Here is a 24,831-nt window from a genome sequence, read left to right on the forward strand (position 1 = left end):
TAATTAGGTTCATGTTCTCGTATGAGTACGAGCCAGGAGCACGTGGTGCTAACTGTTGGTGGGGCTCTTTCTTCCTCTGTGTGTCTGTGGTTAAGCATTGTAATTGTGATTCAGGATGGTGGTAATTGTGGTTAGAGTGAGATGGCGAAAAAGAGAGACACTTTCAAGGTTAAACATTCGAGGAATTGAGGCAGAAAAACTTGAATGGCTTTAAGGAATTTAAAGCGAATTTAAATACGAAAATTAATGTGAAATTAAACTTAAATTTAAACTGAACTTTAAGTATTCTTTAAGCAAACGTGGGACGAGCTAAAAATGGAACACAACAGCTAATTTTCTTTAAATTTTCGATGAAATGTTGAAAGATAGAGATACTTCTACTAATTGAAAAACCTTTTAAGCCTTTCAAACCTTTCAAACCTTCCTGTCATTCCAAAAAATAAAAGCCAAAAATCAAACCTGTGCCACCCAAATAGTTTTCCCGTTCTTTCCGGCACACTTTCCAGCACCTTCTTTTTCTTTGCCTTCAATTACAATTCTCTAACACCACAAGGAAATCGCCCTTAATCTCTTCTTCCTGTTGTAACAAATGTCCTTCCTGCTCTCCAGGCCAAGGGTTCCTTTAAGCCGTTCCTTATGCCACTTAATACCCTATATGCATATGCATGTCATATTCCCAGTGGTTCCCAAATCCAAGATTCAGCAAATTGCAGTGGTCTACCCTTCTACGCTTTCCTCCCTTATCCATCCTGCAGCATTGTGAGTGTATGTGTTTTTTTTATATTCCTTCATTTATTCTCTGAATTTTCTTACTTTACTACTACGTTCTTACACTAGCGGGTATATAATATGATGCGGGAAGTATTGGGAGTGGGCGCCCCACGCGCGCGGTACTGCCGCAAAGCATTGCTTCGCGCGCTCGAAGGCTCCTACTCCGTCTCCTGCTTCCGCCTTCTCTCCTTCTCTCTCTTCCAGTGTATGTGTGTGTGTGTGTGTGTGTGTACGACAAGTCAAAAGCCCAAAAGGACTTTCAGGTAATTTGAACTAACACAACAGGCCAAACGGTGGGTGGAATTGCGCCTGGGGAGAAGGTCTCCCATTTGCTTCCTCTCCCTCTCTCTCTCGGCTGAGTGTGGGGGACTGTCTCTCCCTTCTCCGCTGGAGGGTCAGGAGCAGAAGCACCGTCATATTCCATTTGGTTAACCAAAAGTTACGTGCTGTTTGGGTATATTTCCCCAGCCTCTCTAGTTTTGGCAGCTTTTTCTTTTGTTTCTTTTTCCTTTTTCAAATTCTCTTGCTCTTAATCTGGCTCTCCTTTTCCAGCTGCTTCTCCTCCTCTATGTGTCCATCTCTTACTACTTCTCTAGCTCTGCCATCTGGGGGTCTTTGCTTTTGGCCATAAAACATACAATTTTTTGGTATATCTTATTATTTGCTTTGGATTAGCGCCTTGTCCTGCGATGATCCTTCTCTCTGTCTGCACTTCCCCACCTTTCTCCGGTTCTCTCTTCTTTTTTTACTGATTTGCTGTGTGGAGCACTCTGGCTTGTCCTATAAATTAGCAACAATGAAGAAATTGCACAATTTACGAGTCCCCAGGGGGCGTGCGGGACAAGTGCGTGTTCCGCTGAAAGTATTTTTAAAAATGAGAAAATTGTGCAAAAAGGGCGACAGAACACAGGACGACACCATGGAACAAGGCCACATTGGGGGGACGGGTCTCTACAGGACATGTGCGTGTTTGGCCCGTGGCTTTTGCCTTCGTTCCCTCGTTATTGCCTGTTAAAGGGGTTCCCACACCAAAGCCTCGGCCGACTGTCTGCGAATTTTAAACGCCTCTTTCTCCCTCGATTCACCAGGCTCGTATATTAATTGAAAGTCGCTTTTCAGCAGCAGTTTTCATACAACCCCATGGACCGTGTCTCTGCAGCAGCCTCGCCGCCTCTCCTCTCCTCTGCTCTGCTCTGGGCTGGTCTGGTGTTTGTTTTTCTTTCCTCTTTTTTTTTGTTTTGGGGTGGGAAAAACTGTTGGATTTTATGGTGCATTCGATGAAAGGTAAATATATCAGTGGGGGAATGCTGTGGCTGGCTTTCGGTTGGGGTATTACCAGCAACTATGAGTGGCTCTCAAAAAAGGAAAGGAAAGAGAAACAGCGAATCACTTTTGTTGTTGTTTCAAGGAAATGTTGATTAAAGTTGCGGGCGGAGATTGTTTTAGTTCTGGTTATTCCAAAATGGATAACAGACCGAAAGGAAAATGGATTTACGGAGCTGGAAGATATTTTTTGTAGAGTTTCTTGTAAAAATTCTCTTGGAAATATTTTGGTTTTTCAAACAGAAAATCCTTCCTGTACCCATTGGCATTTAGTTGCCTTTAATGTTTAAGCTAAAAGCATTTAATTTTTGCAACGATTACAAGTACTTCTTCAAGCCAACTTCTACTCTAATGGTGGAATTTTCTTTACCTTTCACATCACTTCTGTAGCTTTGGAATATCTTTCATTCTTAATTAGGGCTTACAAATCGCTTCCAAGCAACTGAATTTCCTGGCCAACAACTTTGCCCAACGATTGAAGCATCTCTTGTTAGAGGAGAACTTTTGCCCCTTCATAAATGCTTTAATTAAGCCCAAAAGGAACCAACTTTTATACGAGTATAACCTCTTTAAGCGCTAAGCTTTTCTTTGGGACTACTCCTCCGCTCGCTCTCTCTTTCGCTTTTCCTGGGTACTCTGTTGGCTCTTTCTATGTACTCTGCCTGTCTCTTTTGCTTTTCCTAACATCACTTGTTGGCCCGTAACTTTACCTGAAACTTAATTAAGTAACTTACGAATATATGCCTAGTTATCGCCAACGACTGCCATGGCCGGCTGTCCCATCCACTGTTTGGGTTCTCCCTTATCCCTATTTCACTGCCAATGACAGTCCTGTGCGTTTGCCCTTTCTTTTCTCGCCACTGATAGTCCTTGGTTCCTCTTCTTCCCTTCCGTGTAGTCCTTTTTTTTCTACTACATTAATTTCCATTAGCAATGCTCTCACTTTGCCTCTGAGCCGAAAAGAAAGTAGACGGTTTATTACGCTTACGTTTTATGGTCGCCAATTGGCCCCCAAAAAAAACAAGCAGTCCCACACTTGACGGGCAGACAGACCCCCCACAGGACATTCAGGACATACTCGCACAGCCTCAAATCTAATTAGGCAGCAGCAGCAGCGGACGCTGCATGCAGGAGAGGCCCATGAACGCGTTAATAGCTCCTGGAGAGAGTCATAAAAAATAGACGACGACAACGAGGACCAAAAGTTTGTCAATTGGCTTTTTCCCTCTCTCCTCCTCTCTGTTTCTACAGACTCCTTTAGCCCTAAAAGGCTATGGATTTTACGATGTGGCACTAAAATCCACGCACATATTACGCATACCACATGCTGGTGTCCCTCGAATGGAGTTAATTTCTCTTTTATTTTGCTTAAAAATTCCACATAACCTTTTCCCCTTCTTTTTTTGGACACGGAAACGGAAGTAGCCAAAGAACAACACAACAAAAGAAAAACATTAAAATGTTAATTGGATTTCCGCTCGTTCTGCTTTTCCGCTCTCCGTACGCTCTCGTTATTAATTATGCTCGGGAATTCATAAAGGGGGTAAGCTTTGTCTGGCATTCACACATTGCTATAATTTTTCATTTCCACTGTGGCATTTTTTTCCTGCTATGCAAATGCGGCAAGGAGATATTTATTTTGGCTTTGGTTTTACTTTTTAATACATTTTTTTTCTTTGCTACAATTTTTTAACTGAATGTTGCGGGCACTGCTATTGCACGACAGGTTCTTCTCCTCGAAAATCATCGCTGGAAAAGCTCTCATCAGTAAGCCGCTCAGTGGCTTCTTAATTTTCCATTGCTCTTTGGGTCGCCCCCAAAAACTTTTTAATTAGTTCTAAACTAGCAGCCCAATGTCAATACGCCCAGGAGATATGCCAGGAGATATCCCAGGAGATATCGTTGTCACGTCTCCCATACGGCGACGGATTTCTGGCCATCAAAGTTGTCGCATATGTGGGAATAATTTTATTAGCCCGAGCATCCCAACGCCTGCGCCCCCACAAAAAGGTCAACTAGAGGCCAAAACGAAACGAAAACGAGAGCAACAAAAAAATACTGCCGAAAACTGTAACATAATTCAATTTATTTAACAAATTGACTGCCAGGACAGGGCAGGCCAGAACTCAAGAGGGTCCCTTAAGGACTTTCCCTCCTCCTCTACTGGGTGTGTGTGTGTGTGCGAAACATATGCAAATTGAGAAATCGCTTAGGAGAGTGTGTCGTCCACCCGTATACTCGTGTGTACGAGTATGTGGCGGGTAATGGTGGTGCCACAGAAACTCTGCTTTCATATAATTGCCAGAGGAGTGGAGGACAAAATGCTTAGCAGTGCAAATGTTCCCTCCCAGTGTATAAATCATGAAAAACTGCTCGCAATTTATGTGTGGGAATCAAGGAGCCAACTTTTTGGTTGAGCATTTCAGCAAGTATTTCATAAATGTGAAAATGAATTTTCCCTGCAGCTTCCACCAGGGGCCACACACAAGCAGCTTAAAGTGTGGACCAGACATCTAATAATTCAACATATAAATATGTAGACAAGCATTTAATATAAATTTAGACTTATTTAATGAATAGAAATGACACAGAGGCAGCCCGAGGAGTTGTTTCAAAATTAAATAAAAAAGTTTGTGTAATTTTAAGTAGAAGTAAAGGAATTTACCAACTGTAAACTAAACAAAAAGTTGCAGGTTTCAGCATTTAATTTATTGTATCTGTGGATATCAACGACTTAGAAAGTAGTTAAAGAAGCAAATATCCAACAAATCACTGGGGTTTCTCCTCCTCCCTCATTCTGTCTGTGTTGCTTTTCCCTCACTCTGTCTCGTTTGGCTTTTTCCCACATTTCTCTTAGCCTAAACAAAAGAACATTTCAAAAAGTAGGCATGAAAAAAGTCAAAAGGCAAAAACAATGAAAAGGCCAACTGCTCCGAGAGTATATCTATGACCAGATTCTGGCTGTATTTGTATCTGAGTCCAGGTTCTGGGTTGTATCTGTATCTTTGTGTTTCTTTGTGTGTGTGTTCTGAATTATTTATACAATAGCAACAAGAAGAATATGGGGGCCAACAGAGCAACAATATGGCCAAAGGGGTAGAAAAAAAGGTTAAACCGTAGAACGTGCCACACGGACACAAAGCCAGAGCACAGCAGGGGGACTCACGCACACACTGACACTTCGTTAGACACACACACACACACACACACACGCAAGAATCCATGCACATGTACATGTAGACAGTGAGAAACAGGAGTTTGTGTCCGTAAAGGACACATGGCGCATTGGTCTCAAACAAAAGGCAGTTAGTTTTTGACTTTTGGCTGCCAGAATTCGTTGGGATTTTTTCCTCTCTTATTTTGGTTCTTTTGAAGGGGTAGCTAGAGGGTAGCAAATGGGATGGAATTGGTTTTGGGAGAAGAGAATTAGTAGCACTTAAATAGATTAGTGAATGGATCAATACTAAACATTAAAGCGCTTATCGCAGGCAAAATCGACAAAAACCGACGGAGCTGAGCTGCTGCAGGACGTGTGCCCTTAAGAATATAATTTCATACTTTCATATTTATACTTTTCAGACTCTTTCTAGAGATAACAATAAAATCATAATTTATTGTTCAGTTATCCCAATAGATTTACGGAAGAGGGTATCCCTTAGTCTTTTCTTCTGCTTTTCCCACCTCCTCTTTTTTATTGCCGGGTGTTACCTCTTTTTTCCAGCTGTTGGAAACCGTTTGCCATCGTCATTGTCGTCGCCACGCTGTCTGGTCTTTGGAATTTTGTTTTTTGTTTCCCTCCCAGTCTTTTTTTGGGGGTATCTATAAATTATGAACAAAGTTCTTGTGGGGGTTTGTGGGGAAACTCTGTTTCCGGGCAACATAATTGCAAAGTGGAGGCGACAGCAGTGAGCAACGAATAAGGGGCAAAGTAAGTGGTCTAGACTCGATGATATTTGCCAGCCAGATGATGATTAAAGTGGGATATATAGTCGCCGTACTTTGTAGTCGGTTGTTTCTTACAGTTTTCATTGATTCCGAGATGTGTGTGGATTTCATGGATTATTCAACTCACCTGCGAAGATAGAAAAGAAAAAACAAAGCAAAAAAGAGACATTAATATCAATTTGGGAATCAATTCAAGACTCTCTAAGCTACAAATCTCTGCTCAAGTGTGTTTTGTTTAACTCCACAAACACACAGACAACAGTTGACAAATGCAATCAGTCTCAATTGGACAAGGATACACAGTATGGGACTCGGACAATAGGGCTACGACAAGGAAGAGGCAATCGGAGAGGAGGTGGGACGGCAGTGAGGATGTTGTTTAAGCATACCAAATGGAGTTGAAGGAGTGCCGCAGCTCTAAGTGAACCAAACAATGAACCGACAAGCCACACAGATTTCAATACGGCAAATGCCGTTTGCAGCAGCATCAGCATGCCGATGTTTATCGTTAAATTCAATTTGCAATTTATAAGATTTTACCGGACACAGACACGACAGACGAGAGTAAGCTTGTTATCAGAGCTCACCCACTGCCCATCTCCTTCCTTCCGTGCAGACAGCCTCCTGTTCATCCTTCTCCTTTTGGATATCCTATAAATTGTGCAGCTGCGCATTCCATGTGAGTGCAGCTCAATGCAGTAGTAGTGGGTGGCTGGGCGGCCTGGCAGAGGGACATGGTTGCATGGCTTGGGTGTTGCAGCATTGTCCACTCAAGTGGAATGCATGTACTGCCAGCCAACACGCCACTGCACCACCAGCCACCACTGCACCACCTTTCTTTTGGTCAACTGCCAATGTCATGCTGCGAGATGGCTTTAAGCTAAAGTTTTGCCCCTGCCGAACGAAAACCATTATCTAATCCTGTGTTTCTCTTTAGGTTTTGATTTCTCGTTACACCTTTTGGTGGGGACATCCTCGGCTGCTGCTGCTGCTGCTCTACTGTTCTCTGGGGCATCCTCTACACTGCTTCTTTTCTTTTCTTCTTTCCCAGCTCTTTTCCACCTCGCTGTCTGGCACATTCCACCTCTTCTCTATCTCCATCTGTGTCACAATCTACGCTTTTCTTTGGTCTCACTCCCAATGTCGAATGCAGAAAACTCTACCCACTTTCTGCACCCCTGTGGGTATAATAAGTAAATGATTTGTCATGTTAGCTCTGCTCTTTCCTTGGATGTTGGATGTTCGATTCAATTTGCAATGACAAATGCATCGAGGAGGATAGCCGTACAGCAAGGGTAAACGTATTGTCTAGCGACTGCTTCGAGTGAATGGTGCTCGTATCCCCCAATCCTAAATGGAGATTTAAAATGTTGGTTAAGGTTCGCTCTTCCTCTTTCTCTCACTCTCTTTTCTGTTTTCTCTGTGTCTGTGTCTTTTGGTTTACATGGTCTCTCTACTGATTTGTGTTCCAGACTCCATTCCAATGATTGGTCGACTAATTTGATTTGGGTTTCTGCTAATGAAACTTTCCGGCAGCTTATAGTGTAATCTGAATGTGAATGGCAAAATGAATCAGAGAAGCAATAGAAGTTCCAGCATGTAATTGAAAATTGCTAGTAAACTACTTTAAAGGAATTTTCTAAATGCAGTAGAAATGTGTCCTTTAAAGACTTAAAAATGCATAAATTCCACGAGAAATGTGTCCTCTTAATATCAAGCTCAAGTTTTTCAGCATTTTTGTGTAAGTATCACATTTTCCCTTGAATCCCTCGTTTCCTATCAAGCATTAATCTTCCCAAAAGAAAACTCCCATTTGTAGCAACTTTTGATCACCGCGTTTTTGTGTGGTTTATCCGCAAAACTAACTTTCAAAATTCCCCAAGAATTTATCATCCGCCACAAATGATGATTCATTGTGTTCCCCGACGCTCTCTTTTTTTTTGCAAGTGCAAGTTTCTAGTCTATCTCTTGGGCCCACGTGTATGTGCATTTGTCTTACGTGCTTTTATGCGCTTTTGCTACTTAGTTAAACAATTTGGTTAGAAGTTGAGAAAACACTGGCTAGGAACCACCAACACACCAAACTCCACCACACCGCGCCACACCACACCACACACAGCTCCTGCTGGCTTGTTCGTCCTGCTGCAAAAACGTGCGTGCATTAGCAGTCAAAATACTTGGAGGAACTTTCTGATGCTGCTTCCTGCTTCCCACTGTTGCTCCTTCTGCTCTAAGCTCTTTCCTCTGTTGCTCCTGCCACTCCTGTTGCTCCTGCTCCTGCTACTGCTGCTGCTGCTGCAACTGTAGCTGCAAATTAAACCCAAATGCGCCAAAGACACGTACACGGTACAGGTACACGTGCGTGGGGTATGGGGTTCATGGGATTCAGTGGCACCTTAATTGCGCCAAAAAGCCAGTTAATAATGGCAACCGAAACGCAAACAACACACACACGAACTGTGTTTCCGAATGAAATTGAATTTGTGCTGGGGATTCTACTCTTCTCTTCCCTTTTTTTTTTACCCATTTTGTTCCCCAATTAGCTTTTATACTGATAAGAATGCTGCAGGTAGCACAGGTACACTGGGGAAAATGCAATATCTACTACAAGTGATATGGCAGCATAGAGGCAATAGGGGTACATCTGCTCCCAATTCTAAAGTTATATCTGAGTTGTTGTTGTTGATGTTTTTTCTATGAAAATGGTTTATGTAATGATTTTGGAAGGAGCTGAGCTCGAAAAAAGAACTATTCTGTTTATTAAAAGGAATCCTATTATTTGTTTAATTGTTTAAAAAAAAAATAATACGAGTCTCTGGCTTAAAAATTAAATGAGAAAAATAAGAGAAATAGCTATAAGATTCAATTCTTCAAAAATATATGAAAAGTTCTCAAAATAAGTAAGATAAACGGAGAACATGTAACATTCATGTTAACAAAGGAAAAACCAACAGAATACATCTAAAATATATTCCCCATTGGAAGCATTTCTTCTTTCACAGTGTATATTCCTGTTGGAATGTACAAATATTCTGAAATATTTTATTAAATTACATTTAAGCGCGTTTAAGTGTTTGGTAACCGCTAATTAGAAGCGTTACAACTTGCTTCCATGCTGGAAACTGTGGCTACGAATGGGGAGGTGGGGACTGCTCCTAAGTGGCGGAATGAGGGAATGCGTGGTTGTACCAGCAAGGGGCCAAGGGAGGAGAGACCGTAGTGAGAGCTAATTAAGCGTGAATTTATGCAAACGCATGTTGTGCACACGCCTCGTTTGCCAAACTAGCAACTCACGCACACATACACATAATCAGGGAAAAACACACACACACACACACACACACAAACAAATACATATATTATTCATGCTGCCCAATTATGCACAGGCCCACAAAAGTAGGCAACCTATTTTTTACTCGCTCTCCTCTGCACTTCTCACTCTTGCTCCACCCCACCCCTCTACAAAGATGAGTGGGCGGAATTTTTAATTTAATGCCTACCCCTACCACTCCTTCCCGCCTGAGGCTGACCAACTGTTTTTGCCATTAAGCTTTATTTATGAGCCTCTCTCTCTCTCGGCTGCGCGCTCTCTGTCTGTCCTTCCCTGTGCAGGCATTGCGAGAAATTTGATAAAAATTAGTCCCAACGCCTAATTGCGCACATAATTGCAGCCGAAGCGTGTGCATTGTTTATGGATAATGACCAAAAAATACATATATATTTCCCCCTCCAGCAAGAATGATTTGTTGGATTATAATATGAGGTCTGAAATTAGAAATATTAAATTTCTCTCCACAGGCATTCAGAAAGCATTCAAATGGAAAGAGTCTCTGGAGGGACACACTCCTCTGTTGTGTGGTTTTGGTTCTCTTTTTCTGTGTGTATGTGTGTGGAAATCATGAGCACGCATTCCATTTTGTGGCACGTAACGGGCATTTGAGTGATGGAACGTGAGAGGCGGATACGGGATAAGGGAGAATTAAGTAAATTACAAGTGAGAATAAGAGACGGACGGGGGAAAAACACTTAAATTAAACAAGGGAAAATATATACGAGTATAAAATAAAGCTAGATGAAGGAAGAGATCTTCCCACCTTCATTATAAAATATTCCTTTTCCATCCCCTTTACGGGGCACCTCTAACCTCAGCATAAACTCTAGGTAAAGTGCCTCCCCAGCAGCTGTTAAGGTAATAAGAAAATTTCTGCCTGGACTTTTGGCCATAAAATCGCCATAATGAAAGTTCAATAAATGTTCAAGCGGTTAGCCCCTGGGTGCTAAAATCCAAGGCCAAATGTGCATTCAAACAGTGCAACATTTTGTTTGAGGTGCCTGTGGCCCGGGGCCGTGGGCAGGGGTAATAAAGTCAACTTAATTATAACAAAAACTAAGAGAAAGTAGGAGAAAAGGTGGGGCCTTTGGGTAACGACTAACTTTTGTGTAGAGCTTTTGTTTTCTTAATGAGTTGTGGCATCAACAACAGCAGCAGCAACAACTAAATCTACGGGGCCAACAAAAAACAACAAACAAGCAAGAACAACAACCATTTCATAAACTTGGCCAAAATGCATTTAGCCTGCAAGACAAGACGCAAAAGTTGAGGGTGGAGGCGGGGCACTGTGCATATGTTGCGTAGCGTAAGCACGTTAGCGTTGTTAACGTTACGTTACGGTGTAACAGAAGGAGGAAGAGAGGAGGAGGATGGCGGGATGTGGCAGCAGCAACAATGGCAGCTGCAACAGCAGCTGCAGTGGCAACAATGGCAGAACAAACGACGCGTCGGATAACGGAAACGGAAGTTGCTTACAAGCGTAGTAAGAGTCTTACAGCAGCAGCAGATGAACAGAACGAGTGGCATACAGAACAGAGAAGAGAGCCAAGAAGGGAGCGAATAAGAGGAGGACTAGACCGAGAGAGAGAGATATCCTAATGGCTTAAGCTTTAAAATGTGTTGCGCACTTTATGGCCCTTTCATCTTTCCCCCTAGCAGAAATTTTGCATAGAAATTGTCATCCGTCCGTCGATTGTAAGGAGGAGAATGGTAGTGGCTAAAGCCGGAAAAGGCTTGGCAAACCATCGAAAATGCAAATGATGCTTATTGGAAAATGGGTTCTCAGATAAGAGACGGCGACACAGAGAGCCTTGGCAGAGTTCTCAGCATTAATGCGAAATTCAGAAGGATTCATGGAGCTCTTTAAGGATAAGGTTCACCCATCATCTACCATAAATCATCGAAAGTGACCGCACAAAAACTGGTAGGGAGTATCCTAGAACACATTGTCAACTCCGTTGCTGGCAGCAAACTTTTCATAGTTGCCACACAACTTGCATATCTCTGTGGCGGCAGGCAGGCTGGCAGGCAAGCAAAAAAGTTGCACCACACAATTTTCTGTCCAATCAACTGTAAGCCATATTTTAATGGCATTCCACGCCACACGTCTCTGTGTGTGCTCTGTCTACTGTCTGTGTTTTTGTTTGTTTATTTGATATACACACACACACACACACACACTCAGACATAATCTACTAGCCCCACACAAACACAGACACACTCAGCCAGCCACATGAGGAGATACAAATAAAGATATAGGAGATGGCAGGAGGCAGTAGGCAGGAGGCACATCCCCTCCATATTAAACAGGCGCTGAAAAAATATTTACAAAATTCATTTATTATTATCATTGCACTGTTTTTCAGCGATCAGACGCGCTGTCCGATGATTGGTTGGTTGAACAAAAAAAGATGAATGCCATTGATGTATGTATGCTTTTCTGATACCCTTTCTTCAAGAGGAGAGATAAGAGGAGAGTGACAAAGAAACAAGGGACAAAATGAAAGTTGAGGGGTGATATAAGGTATAGATGGTGCCTGAGAGACACAGAAATAAATGGACTCAATGTTAGTAAACCTAAATCCTATACTCCTGTACCTATGCCTCTCAACAATAAATTGCCTGCATACTTCTCCGATAGGGTATGTATATTTCCAACCTCTCATAACCATTTTATACTTTTTGTTGTGGCATTCTCTTTTTCCCCCCTATATTTTCCTCTATAAATCCATCTCTTTGTGTGCCTGTGTGTCTGCATTTAATTAAGTTTTGTCGGTTTTCAAGTGTCTCTGTCGCGCTGCCTGTATCATCCTCTCTCCTCTCTCTCTCTCTCTCTCTCTCTCTCTCTCTCTCTCCTCTGATTACGCTGATAATTTTCGTATTTAAAAAATATATCTATATACATTTTTGTTATGCCATAAATACTTTTTTCTTTCTGTTATGTTCTGATATTTTTTTTTCTGCCATGGGCTTGCCTCGTGTTTTGCATAAAATATTTATGGCATTAAATTGAGCGTTAAAGAAGAGCATAATATTTTGTTTTTTCAGTGGAATATTTTTGCCAATTTCTGCGGTGGGATTTATCGCCTGATAAACTCTTTTAATATGTTCAACCATAAAGGAATTTTCGCCATAAGGGAATTCGTATTTTGGTTGTGGAATAGAAGTATCGAAAAAATGAAATATTTGTGGGTGATATACATACATATGTGATGTATGGATTACTTGATAATTCAATACATGATGGTAGAGAGTATAATTGAATTGTGAAAATCATTTAACAGCCATTTGGGAGCAGCATCAAAGAGGTATATCTTTTTGATGTATCGCTTTCATGACCCAAAAATAATTATAATAAAGAATCCTCTGCTTCAAAAATCAGGCGTCTGTTTGGTTTTGTTTTCCCTAGATTTCCCGAAAGAAGAACTTTATTGTGGTATATGTAATATGTAACATTATCTCTTAAAAATAGCCATGTCATTGCTTGTCGTTGTGTCAAATAAATTATGTTTATATAATGCGATTAAATACTGGATTGAATATTTGGTGGGTTGATTAAATATTTGATAGATATTTTATAGATTGATAGATTATAGTTTGATTTTTTATAGCTTCATTTTCATCTCCTCCAACATTCGATAGACCTTGAGGAACTTCTTTTCCACCACCTCCGTGAAGGCCTTGATCTCATTCCGCACTATAGACAGCTCGAGGGCCGCATCGGAGCTGCTGGCATCGCACTTTTTGGAAGTTTTATCGCTCTCATACCAACAGGCAATGCCGTCCACATAATCGTCAACCAATTCGGGTGCCGTGACGTCCTCCATGAAGGAGAGATCCTTTCGCTTGACAAAGGAACTCATCAACAGCTGCAGAAAATCGCAGTTCCAGTTGTTCTGCTGAAAGTAGAAATACTGCAGGGCCTTCAAACTGTCGAAGAGTGTGATCTTCAGCGAGTATATCGAATTGCCTGATATGTCGAGCATCTGGAGATTCGTTTGCTTCTTCAGTACACCCTCGGGCAGCTCATGGGCATTGGTTGTGGAGAGATTGAGTCGCAGCAGAGCTGTGAAGCGCCTTAGTGGATTCCCTTGAAGGTTGCCCAGGGGATTCTGAGACAAGTCCAAGCTCGTCACATTGATGGCCTGTGGTATGTGGGGCAGTTCTCTTAGCGAATTGTTGTGCAAATCCAGCTCCCGCACTATCCCATAGACTGTTAGGCGTCTCAGATCGCAGCTGTGTGCCACTGCCAGCTCCAGGAGACTGAAATTCAGCGTTAGCTCCTGGATAATGTTGCCCGAGATGTCGAGGAGGGACAGACGCGGCTGCAGCTTCAGCAGTTCCGACTCAAAGGCCGTGAAGCGATTGCGAGCCAGATTGATTCTCGTTAGATTCAAGTTCTTATCAAAGATGCCACGAGGCAGGGCCTCCAAGCGATTGCCAGCCAGATTTAGGTCCATTAGCTTTCGCATGCCACCAAAGAGCCCGAGGGGCAGCTGTTCCAGTAGATTGTCTGCCAGGGAGAGCTCCTTCAGCTCCTTGAGGGCATGGAGACTGTGATTCGATAGATGTTTCAGCTGATTCGCCTGGAGATGCAACGTGGCCAGATTATCCGCTCCCAGGAATATGTTCTTGGGTATATCCTTGAGACGATTGAGGCCCAGAAAGAGGCTCATCAGATTGCTGGCGCCCTCGAACTGCGGCTTCTCGAATGTCTCCAGCGAACAGTTCTCCATGCGGAGCATCTGCAGATCCGGAAATGTGTCAAACAGCAGATGCGGTATCTTGGCAATGCTCGAATTGATGAACGTCAGCATCAGTTGATTTGGGATGGGTGCCTGCGACAGAATCACATAGTCACTGCGTCCAATCTCCACATTTGTGCAGATACCCGCATGGCAGTGATCCTGCAGCCAAAGTCGACGCAGCTGTCCGCCCGTTGCCGATGGCGAGGCAGGCTCTGGGGCCACAAGTGGCAGCCAACAAGCCACCACAAGAGGCAGCAGCCACAGCCACAGCCGCATGGCACCGACACACACAGACACACGCGAAAGACTTTATACGGGAGAAAGGACACCTAGATTTCTGCTTTTTCGTTGTGTTGGCGTTGGTGAGCGCCCAACGACGCGCACGCCACGGCGCAAGTGGCACAACTGTTCCGTAGATCAGACAACTGTCGCAGTGGTCGACCCCATTGCGATACTGCTCTACTGTTGTGCTGCTATGTGGCATGCCTCGGATGCGGGTGTTGCTTCGACAAACAAACGAAAAAAGGGGTTCGCTTCTCCCACTAATTGTGGATTCATTTTTGTTCTTGCTTCTTGCTGTTTTTTGATTTAATTCAATTAAGAGGCGACTCTGGGCTGTTCCACACACAAAAACGAATACTTTGGCATGGGTTGAACTTTCAATTTCGTTCGTAATTTCCACTCGTACTAGCACTAGTATTTCTGCATTTTTTTTTTTGGCTTCTGCTTTGTCCACTGATGAAAATGAATGTTTTTTAAAGTAGGAAATGCCAAACAAAAAACAAATACACCAAAAATAGGGGGAGAGCTCGCAGTTCTGTGATTTATATATAGAAAAAGAGATCAGCCATAGATGAATACAGAGAGAGAGAGAGAGAGCGAGGTAGAAGGGCTCTTCCCAAGCAAAATTATTTTTTGAGTAATGATTGAGATTTGCGGATAAGTAGAACCTTTCCATTAGAACGGGTTCCAAATGTTGACCCACTTTGAAGCAGACACTTAAAATTAATGACCCAAAGATGGCCAACAGTTGATTGAACCACTCCCAAGAATTCTCTTTGGCAGATCTTATCACAAGTTAATTTTTGGGTATAAAACAGACCACACACAAAGCGAAATCCAACAGTTGTCCAGCATGAAGCCAAGTGTGCAAATATTGGGTAAGAAAACAGAATCAAGCTTCACCCGAAAATATCCAACTAAAAACATTTCTTTCCCTAGTTCTTTTGGGTCTGCTTTCCCCGCTGATCGAGGCGCGTCTTTCGGGACTTCGTCGTGTCCATGGATCTGGTCGCAGTGCCCAGGAAGAACCACAAATTGTCATCTACTCATCCCAGGGGGAACACATCAAGCGATCGGATGATGAAGAGGTTACCTTCCAGGAGCCACAAATCCTCGAGGCAGAGCCCGAGGCAGAAAAGGACAGTCGCAAAGTGCCCGACTATCTCTATTCCAATTCGATTCCCATGGTCAACGACCAGAATGTGAAGTATGTGGTGCCCCAAGTGGCTGCCTATCCCGTGGCCTATGGCCCCTCCATCATCTCCAATCCGAATCAAAACAAAAACCGAATCAGTCCGGGCCTGTCCTATGTGATGGTTCCACGTGTCCAGCTGGGCTTCAATCTCCAAGGACAATCGGGCTTCAATTGGCCAAACCTAAATCTTCTGAATCCTTCGAATGGCGACTCTGCTGCTGAGAAGGAGGAACCTTTGGGTCCCACTGCCTATATACCCATTCCTGTGCCTGGGCCTCCTGGTCCACCTGGGCCGCCTGGTCCTCCTGGCCAGCGAGGCCCTGCCGGACCCACGGGTCCACGTGGTCCACGCGGCCCCACTGGCGAATCGGCTGTTCACTCTCAGTCCCAGAAACCCTCGCATAACACCCCGCAGAGCATTTGGTACACGCAGACGAGCAACAATCATAATAATAATAAGCCACAATATGCTGAACACTTTTCAAATGGTTATCAAAGTTAAGGCATAAATCGGAATAAAGCATTAAATAAATAATAAATACAATACTTGAATTTATGTAAGTAACGTATAGAAAATGTAAGCTTTTTCTACAATTAGTCAAAGAATATTTCACCTTTGAAACCATTTATAGATACATTTTCGTGTATATTTTACTTGCAGCAGCGCCACACGGTTGATTAAAGTTATATGATGAATCCGCCATAAAAAAGAGCTATGTCTTGCTGCACTCAAGGTCAAGCAAAGAATGCTAGAAACTATGCATAACAATGATATATTCTCATAGAGAATATTTAGAGACCACAAACATTTACATTTTACACATATCCCCAAGAGTACAGCTGAACTTAAAGCCAAAAGCACGTTGCATATATTATCTGTCATCTGATGTTTGTAGCTGTTGCTGTACACGTATTTGTATCTGCTCTCCCACTGGTATCTGCAGCTGTAGCTTTAGCTTTAGCTTTAGCTGTGCTCGTATCTGTATCTGTTGCTGTAACGAGTATGTCAAATGGTCAGCACCCATAAAAAGTCGATCCATATGCTCGTGTTTGGTGTCATTTTATGGCACACTCAAAGACACAGAGACACACAGAGCCACACATATGAGGAGAGGAGCGTTATGATGATTGTGTGTAATTTACATGGATTTTAATATCACTTTGACACCACATACACATCAGACATCATCTAGGGGGGTGGCCACAGCTATAGGATACGTATATAGTGCCCCCATTGCTGCGCTCCATTGACGGGCCACTCAATTGGTGGACAACGCGTTAAATGCGCCACCTGACATAATGTTTGCCCTCTCTTTCGCTCGAGCACAGCCACAGAAATAATGGTGTCATGCCGCCCCTCTTTTAGTCTTTTTTGTTTTGTTTTGAATTTATTATCATTTAGTTTTTATTGCTTAGAGACACATATTTATTTTAGTGCGACTAAGAGAGTATGATGTATGGTGTGCCATTTCGCCTCAATTGATACGCAGCACGCATTTGTTTCAATTAAATGAAAATGCTTTCAGTGGCAGGCAGACGAACGGGTGCACATACGAGTATGTGTGTGGCGCAGGAAGAGAGCAGTTCCATGGGCCTCACCCGATGATGGATCGTTGCAAGAGCAATTAACCTCTTCTGCAGTGAAGAAGGTCGGTTTTTCTTTTACAAATAAAGATGAAGATAAAGTAGATTGGTAGATAAACAGAGAAAAAGATTGTGTAAAGTAAACCCCAGAGTAAAAAGTAATCAAATGAGTGAAAGAAATTCCTTGTTGCTTCATCCCCTTCTGTGTGTGAATAAAATTTGAATTAAAATATTTGCCAGCGCTCAGTCATTCATTCATGAGTGTCATGACAAACACCTGCTGACTCCCGCTGACTGATGATTAGGATACCTCCTCCTCCTCCTCCTCCTCCTGCTCCGCCTGCTCTTACATTAAGGATACACTTCGCAATGAAAGGAGTGGAATCTTCAGACCACCACCCGCTGAATTAAGTTAAAATGTTAATAAATATGATTATCGTGTTTGCCTGCTGCCGCCTGCTGTTGCCTTGTTGCCATTAAAATGATTATGCCAATAAATAATAAAGTGTGTGTTCCCGAGCAAAAACGAGGGAGTTAGCACAGGTAGGAAAGGTATTTCTGGCGCATGTATCTCTCTGGGAAAGTATATTTTCTGGCAACATTTTGATGTGGTCCATGATGAGGCTGCCACGTGGCGGTATGCGTAATGAGAGAAAGCTCCTTGCCATTCAAATGTGGGGGAAATTACTTTTGGCGAAATGATACTTGAGGGTGTGCTTTTTGGAGATTACATTATAAAGATTCAAGCTCAAAATTCACTCAAATGAATGCCAATCGCAAAAATCAGTAGCTTTATTAAATGAGTCTAAAAGTAGTTGCTGCAAATATGTTCAAGAAATACCAATAAAATGCCAATAATAAATAAAACCCAAGAGCAAAGAGCAAACACTTTCATCAACGATATCGAAGCAGCATGAACTCCGCCTTCACTTCATCCACAGGCAAATCATTGCCTCTCTCTCTCCCCCTCTACATGGAATAAAAATTCTTTATTAAAAAATATCTGCACAGAAATATTTGCCATGGAATATGAAACAGGAAAGAAATATCTGAGCAGAGCGCGAAAGCGAGGATAAATAGCCAAGTGTGGGAGAGCAGCCGTCGGGATGGAAAAGCACAAAAGTTCTGGCTGTAATTTGCAGGAGACGGCAGGACAGGAGGTTCAAGTCAGCGAAATGAACACTGGCCGGAACTACGGCGTTTTGCGTGCAAACTGACAATTTAAACAAAACAGCAGGCACAAGCAGCACACCCAGCGAGAGACAGAGAACAAAAAAACGGGAAGAACCTTTGGACTAAGATAATAGGATGAAAAAAAGGCAGAGAAAAAGAATGGCCCTGGGTCCCCTGTAGTCCGGAATGGTCTTGCAACGGAAGCTCCGGCATTTTCATGCCAGCTTTGCCACTTGCATATTTCATGAGCCGAGAAACAGCTGCAAATTTATGAAGACGAAAATACCAAAGTGAGCAGCATCGCCATCGCCATCGCCTTCGCAATCGCAATCGCCATCGCAATTGAATCTTTGAAGGACTTTCGGGTAAGGCCAAAACACTTCTTTGCTTGCCATCTAATGGCACTCTCATTCGCATTCGATAGAAACACTCGATGATTACTTATTCATTCGTTTTTAGGCATTTGCATTTGCATTAGTAATACCCGATCCATATTTCATGGAAACCGCACACTGGGCACACGGGACGCAAACACACAGGACATCGGCTAAGTGCTAAATGAAAGTGAGCTGGTGAAATATTCATTCGGTCGGTATCCCCTTTGAACTTTCCAAAGAGGCCTCTTAATTCAGAAAATATTTACTTACACCTCTCTCTCCCCGGCATAAGAGCTTCATGTTTCAAAGGCGTTAAATTTGTTGGTGCTTACCTGCAAAGAGAACGCAAAGCAGAAATAAAAGGAAAAATGTAATTAGATAACGTTAACATAATCATCTGGGTATCTGGGCTTGAAGCTCTAACTGATTTATCTCCGCCCGGCGGGAGTTAAGGGAAGGGAAGAAGCCTGGCATTTCATTTAGATGCAATTATACCAGCATCACCTCCTCTCTAATGACTTTTAATTAGCGCAGAGATTTGTATACACATATCCACATCCACACAAACTCCCTTCCATGTACGCACACCTGGTGGAAGGTTCATCCTTGGGTCGGTTCTTATCTGGAGACCATGTCCTGTGCTATAGCCCCCCCTTCCACATGTGTATTCTGTTTCCTGTGGTGTCTGGACGATATTCTATTTTGTATACCCTGGTAGTTGTTGGGTACAAGAGGATGTATTGGGCTTTTGAAAATCTGCATACAAGGCTACATTTTAATTCTAAACACACTAAACAAATTCTTAAATAAATACTAGAAAAAATAATCTTAAAATAATGTGGAGTCGGCAGCTCCATTAAATTATCCATTGCACTCTTTCAAAGCGTTTTGTTCTTGGGTACATCTCCTTCTATGGCTCTCTCTCTTCCGTTCCCTAAAACTCTGATTTTCGTTCGTTTATACAAGGTATTTCGCTTGCCTAATCTGTTCTAGTTTACCTCTCGTTTTTTTCTTCTCTGTTTTCTTCGTTCCGTTTCCATTCCATTGCACAAATGACCATAAAAAAGGCCCAAAGCGGAGCCATGTTGTCGGCTCTCTCTCTCTCTGCATGCCTGCTTGGGTTCTAAGGCCGAAAGCTTAATTACCATTACACATTCACACACACACACACACACACAGACACATAATCAGCGCACATACTCGTACACACTCATTCGCACAAGCAGTTTAGCTCTACCTCCTTCTCTGGCTCTCTGTCTCTATTGTCATTATTATTCATAACTTGGCAGACAGTCGCTTTTATTTATGTTCCCATTTACACAATAGCCTTTGTGCCATGCCATGCCCCCTGCCTTCCACACACACACACACACACACCATCTTCCCTTTATAACCGCCCCCTAATAGGTGTTAATGTGTTTTATTGTTCTCTCGGCAGCCAGGTGAAGGAGCAAGCAAGCATTGGACTTCTGCACAAATAAATGAACTTGACTTTCTGTGCAATGAGACAGAAATCTTAATGGAATTACAAATCTGTGTGTCCTTTTGGGCAACGGGGGAAGCCCGATTGAAAAGCAGTGCAAACAAGAGAAAAGTGTGAAGACTGTAAAGTAGATAAAGGAGATAGAGCGAGCGAGACAGATTAGAAAGTAGAGACTTAATATCTTGCCTGTTCTTTTAGCTACTCTTGGCTCCCATGTGGGTAGCCCGAAAATTTCCCTTCAGTGGAAGACACAAAAAATGATTTCGACAAGTGTCAATCTGATGTCGCACTACACTAAAAGTTAAGCAAGTGTCTAGCTCTCTATCTCTCTCACTCTTTCACTAACTATCTTGGCATCTCTTTCGAAGGGCTCTAGTACATGTGTTAGTGGCAAAAATGCTTTCATTACGCTTCAAGTGGGGAATGCCGAGTGGGCCACTTGACGTTGAACGCGACGACGATGATGTTCAAGCTGATGCCAATGTGTGTGTGGCATGTGTGGCCATGAACGAGACACAGAAACAGCAAGAGTGAAAGGGGAGAGGGAAAAGGGGGAGAGAGAAATCATGTGGTCTGTTGTAAGGGCAGACCTAAAACTATGCAAAATATTTTCCATAGACTTTTCGTTTTGTATGCCCTTTCGAGAAGAGTGATTGAGATTTTGACTTTTGCAAAAGAAGTAAACCTTTTCGATGCCATAAGGAATATATATATATTCTTGATCTAGATGAATCGCTGAGTCAATGTATATCCCTATATGGGTATATATCTTTATGAAGAATCTCTTTGTCAGGAGTATCTGATATAAAATTCATATTTGGCATTTTATAAATTAAATTTAAAGTGTATCTCATGATTCGTTAGTCACTTAATTTTTTTTTTTTTTGCCATTTTCCTAGTGCCAAAATGACTAAGCAAGCACGTTATAAGCACCAAGTGCTGAAAGCAGGCTAAGGTCAGCCGCAAGTTCAATACAACACACACACAGGGACACTCTCTGAGGCACACACAGTTCTAACACACACTCTTGCATATACAAATACATAATTGCAGCCGTTGATTGCCATCCGTTTGGGTGCGTCTGCGTCTGCGTTCCTCTTATTTTTTTCAATGTCAGAAAAGCGCTTTTGTATCGTTGGGAAAAGTTTTTCCTTTTTTTTTTGAATGCATGCCAAATCATGACAAGGACAAAACGTTGCCAAAAGAGAGAGAGAGGAGAGGACAGAGGGGAAAAAGGAAAGGAGAGGGCCATCACAAAGGAATAAACTGCTGGCAGATTTATAGGCTCTGCCACTCTCCACTCCTGCTTCCTCTTTGGCAACAGAGAAATCCTTTCATCAACTTAATTAAAAATGTATCTAAAGGTACGAACAATGTATCTAAAGGAAGAATAGAAAGAGCGTTGAAAAAGAATTGACACTCGAAGGAGGCATTAAACATTCAAAGGTAGCAAGTAGCCTTCGGCACTGCCTTGCAGAATCCATCGATCGAAATGGCAAATCGAGTACCGAGAAATCTGTCAATTAACAATCAAAGCACACAACACACACAATTTCCATTCTCCATTAAGCGCATTTGATAGCACAGCAATTGAATTGTAGTTTAATTTATAGTGGAAACTCGAGCACTACAGAAGAGTTTCACTTAATTGCCTTTGGAGTTTCCCCAGGCTGTCAGGCTTCCAACTAATGCTGGCACTTGAATTACGATCTCCGCATCATTCAAAAAGCCCCTTCCGCCCTCATTGGATAAACGGCGGGCACTTGAGCGTTGAAATTGGATGGCAATTAAAATGCCAATCCAATCTAATTTTCCAACCATGATATATGCATCTGCACCTCGGGTTGCTGAGGGCGGGTCTAATAACTCAAACTGTCCTTTGGCATGTGGATGCGATGGTGGAATGGAAGGAAAGTCAATAATTTATGGCGACGATTGTGGAATGTGGAGGTAAATGTTGACTTAAAACATTTACACATTAGAAATGTAATTCAAAGCAAGTAAATATTATCAATGCGAAAACGTAATTTACACAAGATTTTATTTAGGAAACGTGCTAGAAATGTATGAAAAAATCGTGTAAAAATATGTTAACATTTAATGAAACGAATTTGTGAATCCTTTGTAGCTTGTGTTTGTTCTTTCAATTTCCTCCCAAATTTCTTAAAACATATTGGGACCATTTTAAAGGGGACGTATGTTTTCAATCGATAGCCTGATTTCCAAACTTGCAAATAATTCTGAATTCAAACCATCTAAACATACCATTTTTTCCTTTTGCCCCAAAAACCTTTCAGTTAAAAATAACTGAAATAAAATGAAACTCCATTCCACTCCAAATATTTTCAAATATATATTTTGTGCTGCCCAAAAATATTTCTCTGTAATTGCCCTCAAAAACTGTCCCTCAATTTGGTGCCTGGGAAATATCAAATTTCCATATTGGACTAATCAAGTGGAAAGTGTTGATTTGATTTGACCTACGACCCTCACAACCCCAGAGTGCAATTGTTAACGATTTGTTTGACTAAGCAAAATATACAATCGAATGGATAGGGGGAAGAGAGCGGAAAGTTGGACAAAACAGAAGGGTGGGGAGAACGAAGAGGCAAATTCAGGGGCCACAACGACCAAAATACAATACCAAAAAGAATGCAACAAAATTGTTCAATATTTATGCAAGGGAAATATTTGCCGAGATTCTCCCGCTCTCCCTCCCTATCTCCTTTTGTCGCCATTGCTGTCGCCCTCTCTTTGTGTATGGCCTTTTTCTCTGCAATACACAATCGTTCCACTTGATTGAGCAATGTATAAATTTACGACGAGTATTCCTTTTATATTTACACTTTTTTTTATGCTCTACGGGCAATTAGAAAGGACCCTAAAGGAGGTCCTTTTGCAGCTTCTGTTGCTCCCGCCGATGTTCCAGTGACCAGCCACTGCCCTTGCCACAGCGACTTTTGGTCGCTGACTTTTAATTAAAATCACAGGCAGACCATTTACCAAAAGTCACAGTTTTTTTGTTCTGTTTGGTTTTTCCTTCGGCCATTAGCAATTTTCCACTCGACTGAGGCCTGACGCCAATTTCTCTGTACAGCAAGAGGGAGGGAAAGCGACAGATCATTGAGAAAAGCCAAAGGGCGTGTCCGAACACCAGACAAAAGCTAACAAGCGTTTCTCTAATGATTTTTGGGAGACTCCCAAGACGAATGAAACATGAGAAGGAAACTAAAAGCCAAACCAGACCCAACTTCACAGCAAAGATTTTCACAAGCCTAAGTCTAAGAGGCGTGGTCCTTAAGCCAGGCCGAGGCGAAAAAACCACCGCCCGTTTACTTTAGCTTCTGTCTGCTTTATTTTCCTATTTTACAAAATATTTTCTCAAGCATTTTCCCAAACACAAAAAAACTGTCAGCATCCCAAAAGATAAGCCAAGTAAACACGATGCGATTGGGCGTTAACAACGGAGCAAGGAAACTCGGGAGAGGGGAAAACTCAAGGAGCTGGCAAACTTTCTTACGCATTTTCTTCTTCGTTTCTGGTTTCTCGTTATTCATGTTTTGTTGGCGATTTCCCTGCAAAGCGGAAAACGCCTGAAACGCCCCAAAATATGCATTAAAAAATATCCCAAAAAAATAATCCGGAAGGAGGAAAAATGCAAAAGAGTAAAGTTTTTTTTAAGGGCGAAAGACTTGATGATTGAGCTCTCTCTATGGCGAGCGATGGAGCAATGGAGCGTTGCAGCCATCTATAATATATTTATGCAAAGAAATGGGGGAATATTTAAAGAAATAATTGCAAGGAAATGGGATAGCAGCACTTAAAGCGTACTTAAAAAATTGAGAGCTCAGCATAGCATCCTTTCACCTGACATTTATTTCAATCATTAATTAACACGGAAACAGGATCTTCCTTACGCAGCTGTCTCATAAATTTAGCTAATTAATTTTACAGCCTGCTTTTAGGAGAGCAAACACCAGACCAGACCAATCATCATCTTCATCAGCAGCAACAGACAAGCATTCAAGCATTGAAGCATCTTCCTCTACAGCATCTTGTCTGAGGTCTGAGGTCAGGTGTCAGAAGCGAAGCTGTTAAATTTTATTTTTCCTGGCCACAAGTGCAGGAAATTGTGGATGTTGTTGGGGCCATCCAGCGGAACAGAGGAACGGAAAACATGGCCGAAGTTAATTGAGGACGCACCTTTTAAAGGAAGAAGAAAGAGAAAGAGACACAGAGGGAAGGCAAGAGGCAGGAGCAGAGACAGCAGCATGAGGAGAGCGAGCAGCAGCAGGATGAGGAGGCAGAATAGGAAGAGGTAGAGGTAGAATAGGTAGAGCCTTGCAGACAATGTCCTCTCAGTGGAGTGTTGTAATTTCTATGGCCTTACACTTTTCACGGGAAATTGAATCGATTGGGGGATGTAAATTTCCCTTCTTTTTTCTGGGGGTCACGCACACACACAGAAAACTTTCCAGTGAATTGCGAAATATTTATTAGCTCCTCTAGTGCCAGTAGCCAGCAGCTAGAACTTTTCCGCAGTGTTGGCAAATGTAGGAAAGTTTCGCACTAGCCCCATTCATTCCCATTTCATTCCATTCCGCCACTCACTCTTTGGG

At 42.3% G+C, this 24,831-nt stretch overlaps 3 protein-coding genes across 3 annotated transcripts in view; 1 reads left to right on the plus strand and 2 right to left on the minus strand.

Annotated features, from left to right (window-relative positions):
* The window catches only part of LOC117899225 (furin-like protease 1), a 151,192-nt gene that overhangs the window by 28,104 nt on the left and 98,257 nt on the right, over positions 1 to 24,831 (minus strand).
* LOC117899232 (leucine-rich repeat-containing protein 15) lies at positions 12,765 to 14,558 on the minus strand. Its single transcript, XM_034809105.1, has one exon. The coding sequence runs from the start codon at positions 14,392 to 14,394 to the stop codon at positions 12,976 to 12,978; it is 1,419 nt and encodes a 472-aa protein (XP_034664996.1). The 5' UTR covers positions 14,395 to 14,558; the 3' UTR covers positions 12,765 to 12,975.
* LOC117898490 (collagen alpha-1(XVII) chain) lies at positions 15,254 to 16,097 on the plus strand. The gene is made up of 2 exons (XM_034807926.1): positions 15,254 to 15,278; positions 15,340 to 16,097. Exons 1-2 carry the CDS (start codon positions 15,254 to 15,256, stop codon positions 16,095 to 16,097), a joined length of 783 nt encoding a protein of 260 aa, XP_034663817.1.

Source organism: Drosophila subobscura, chromosome O, assembly GCF_008121235.1.
Source record: "Drosophila subobscura isolate 14011-0131.10 chromosome O, UCBerk_Dsub_1.0, whole genome shotgun sequence".
Taxonomy (NCBI): Eukaryota; Metazoa; Arthropoda; class Insecta; order Diptera; family Drosophilidae; genus Drosophila; species Drosophila subobscura.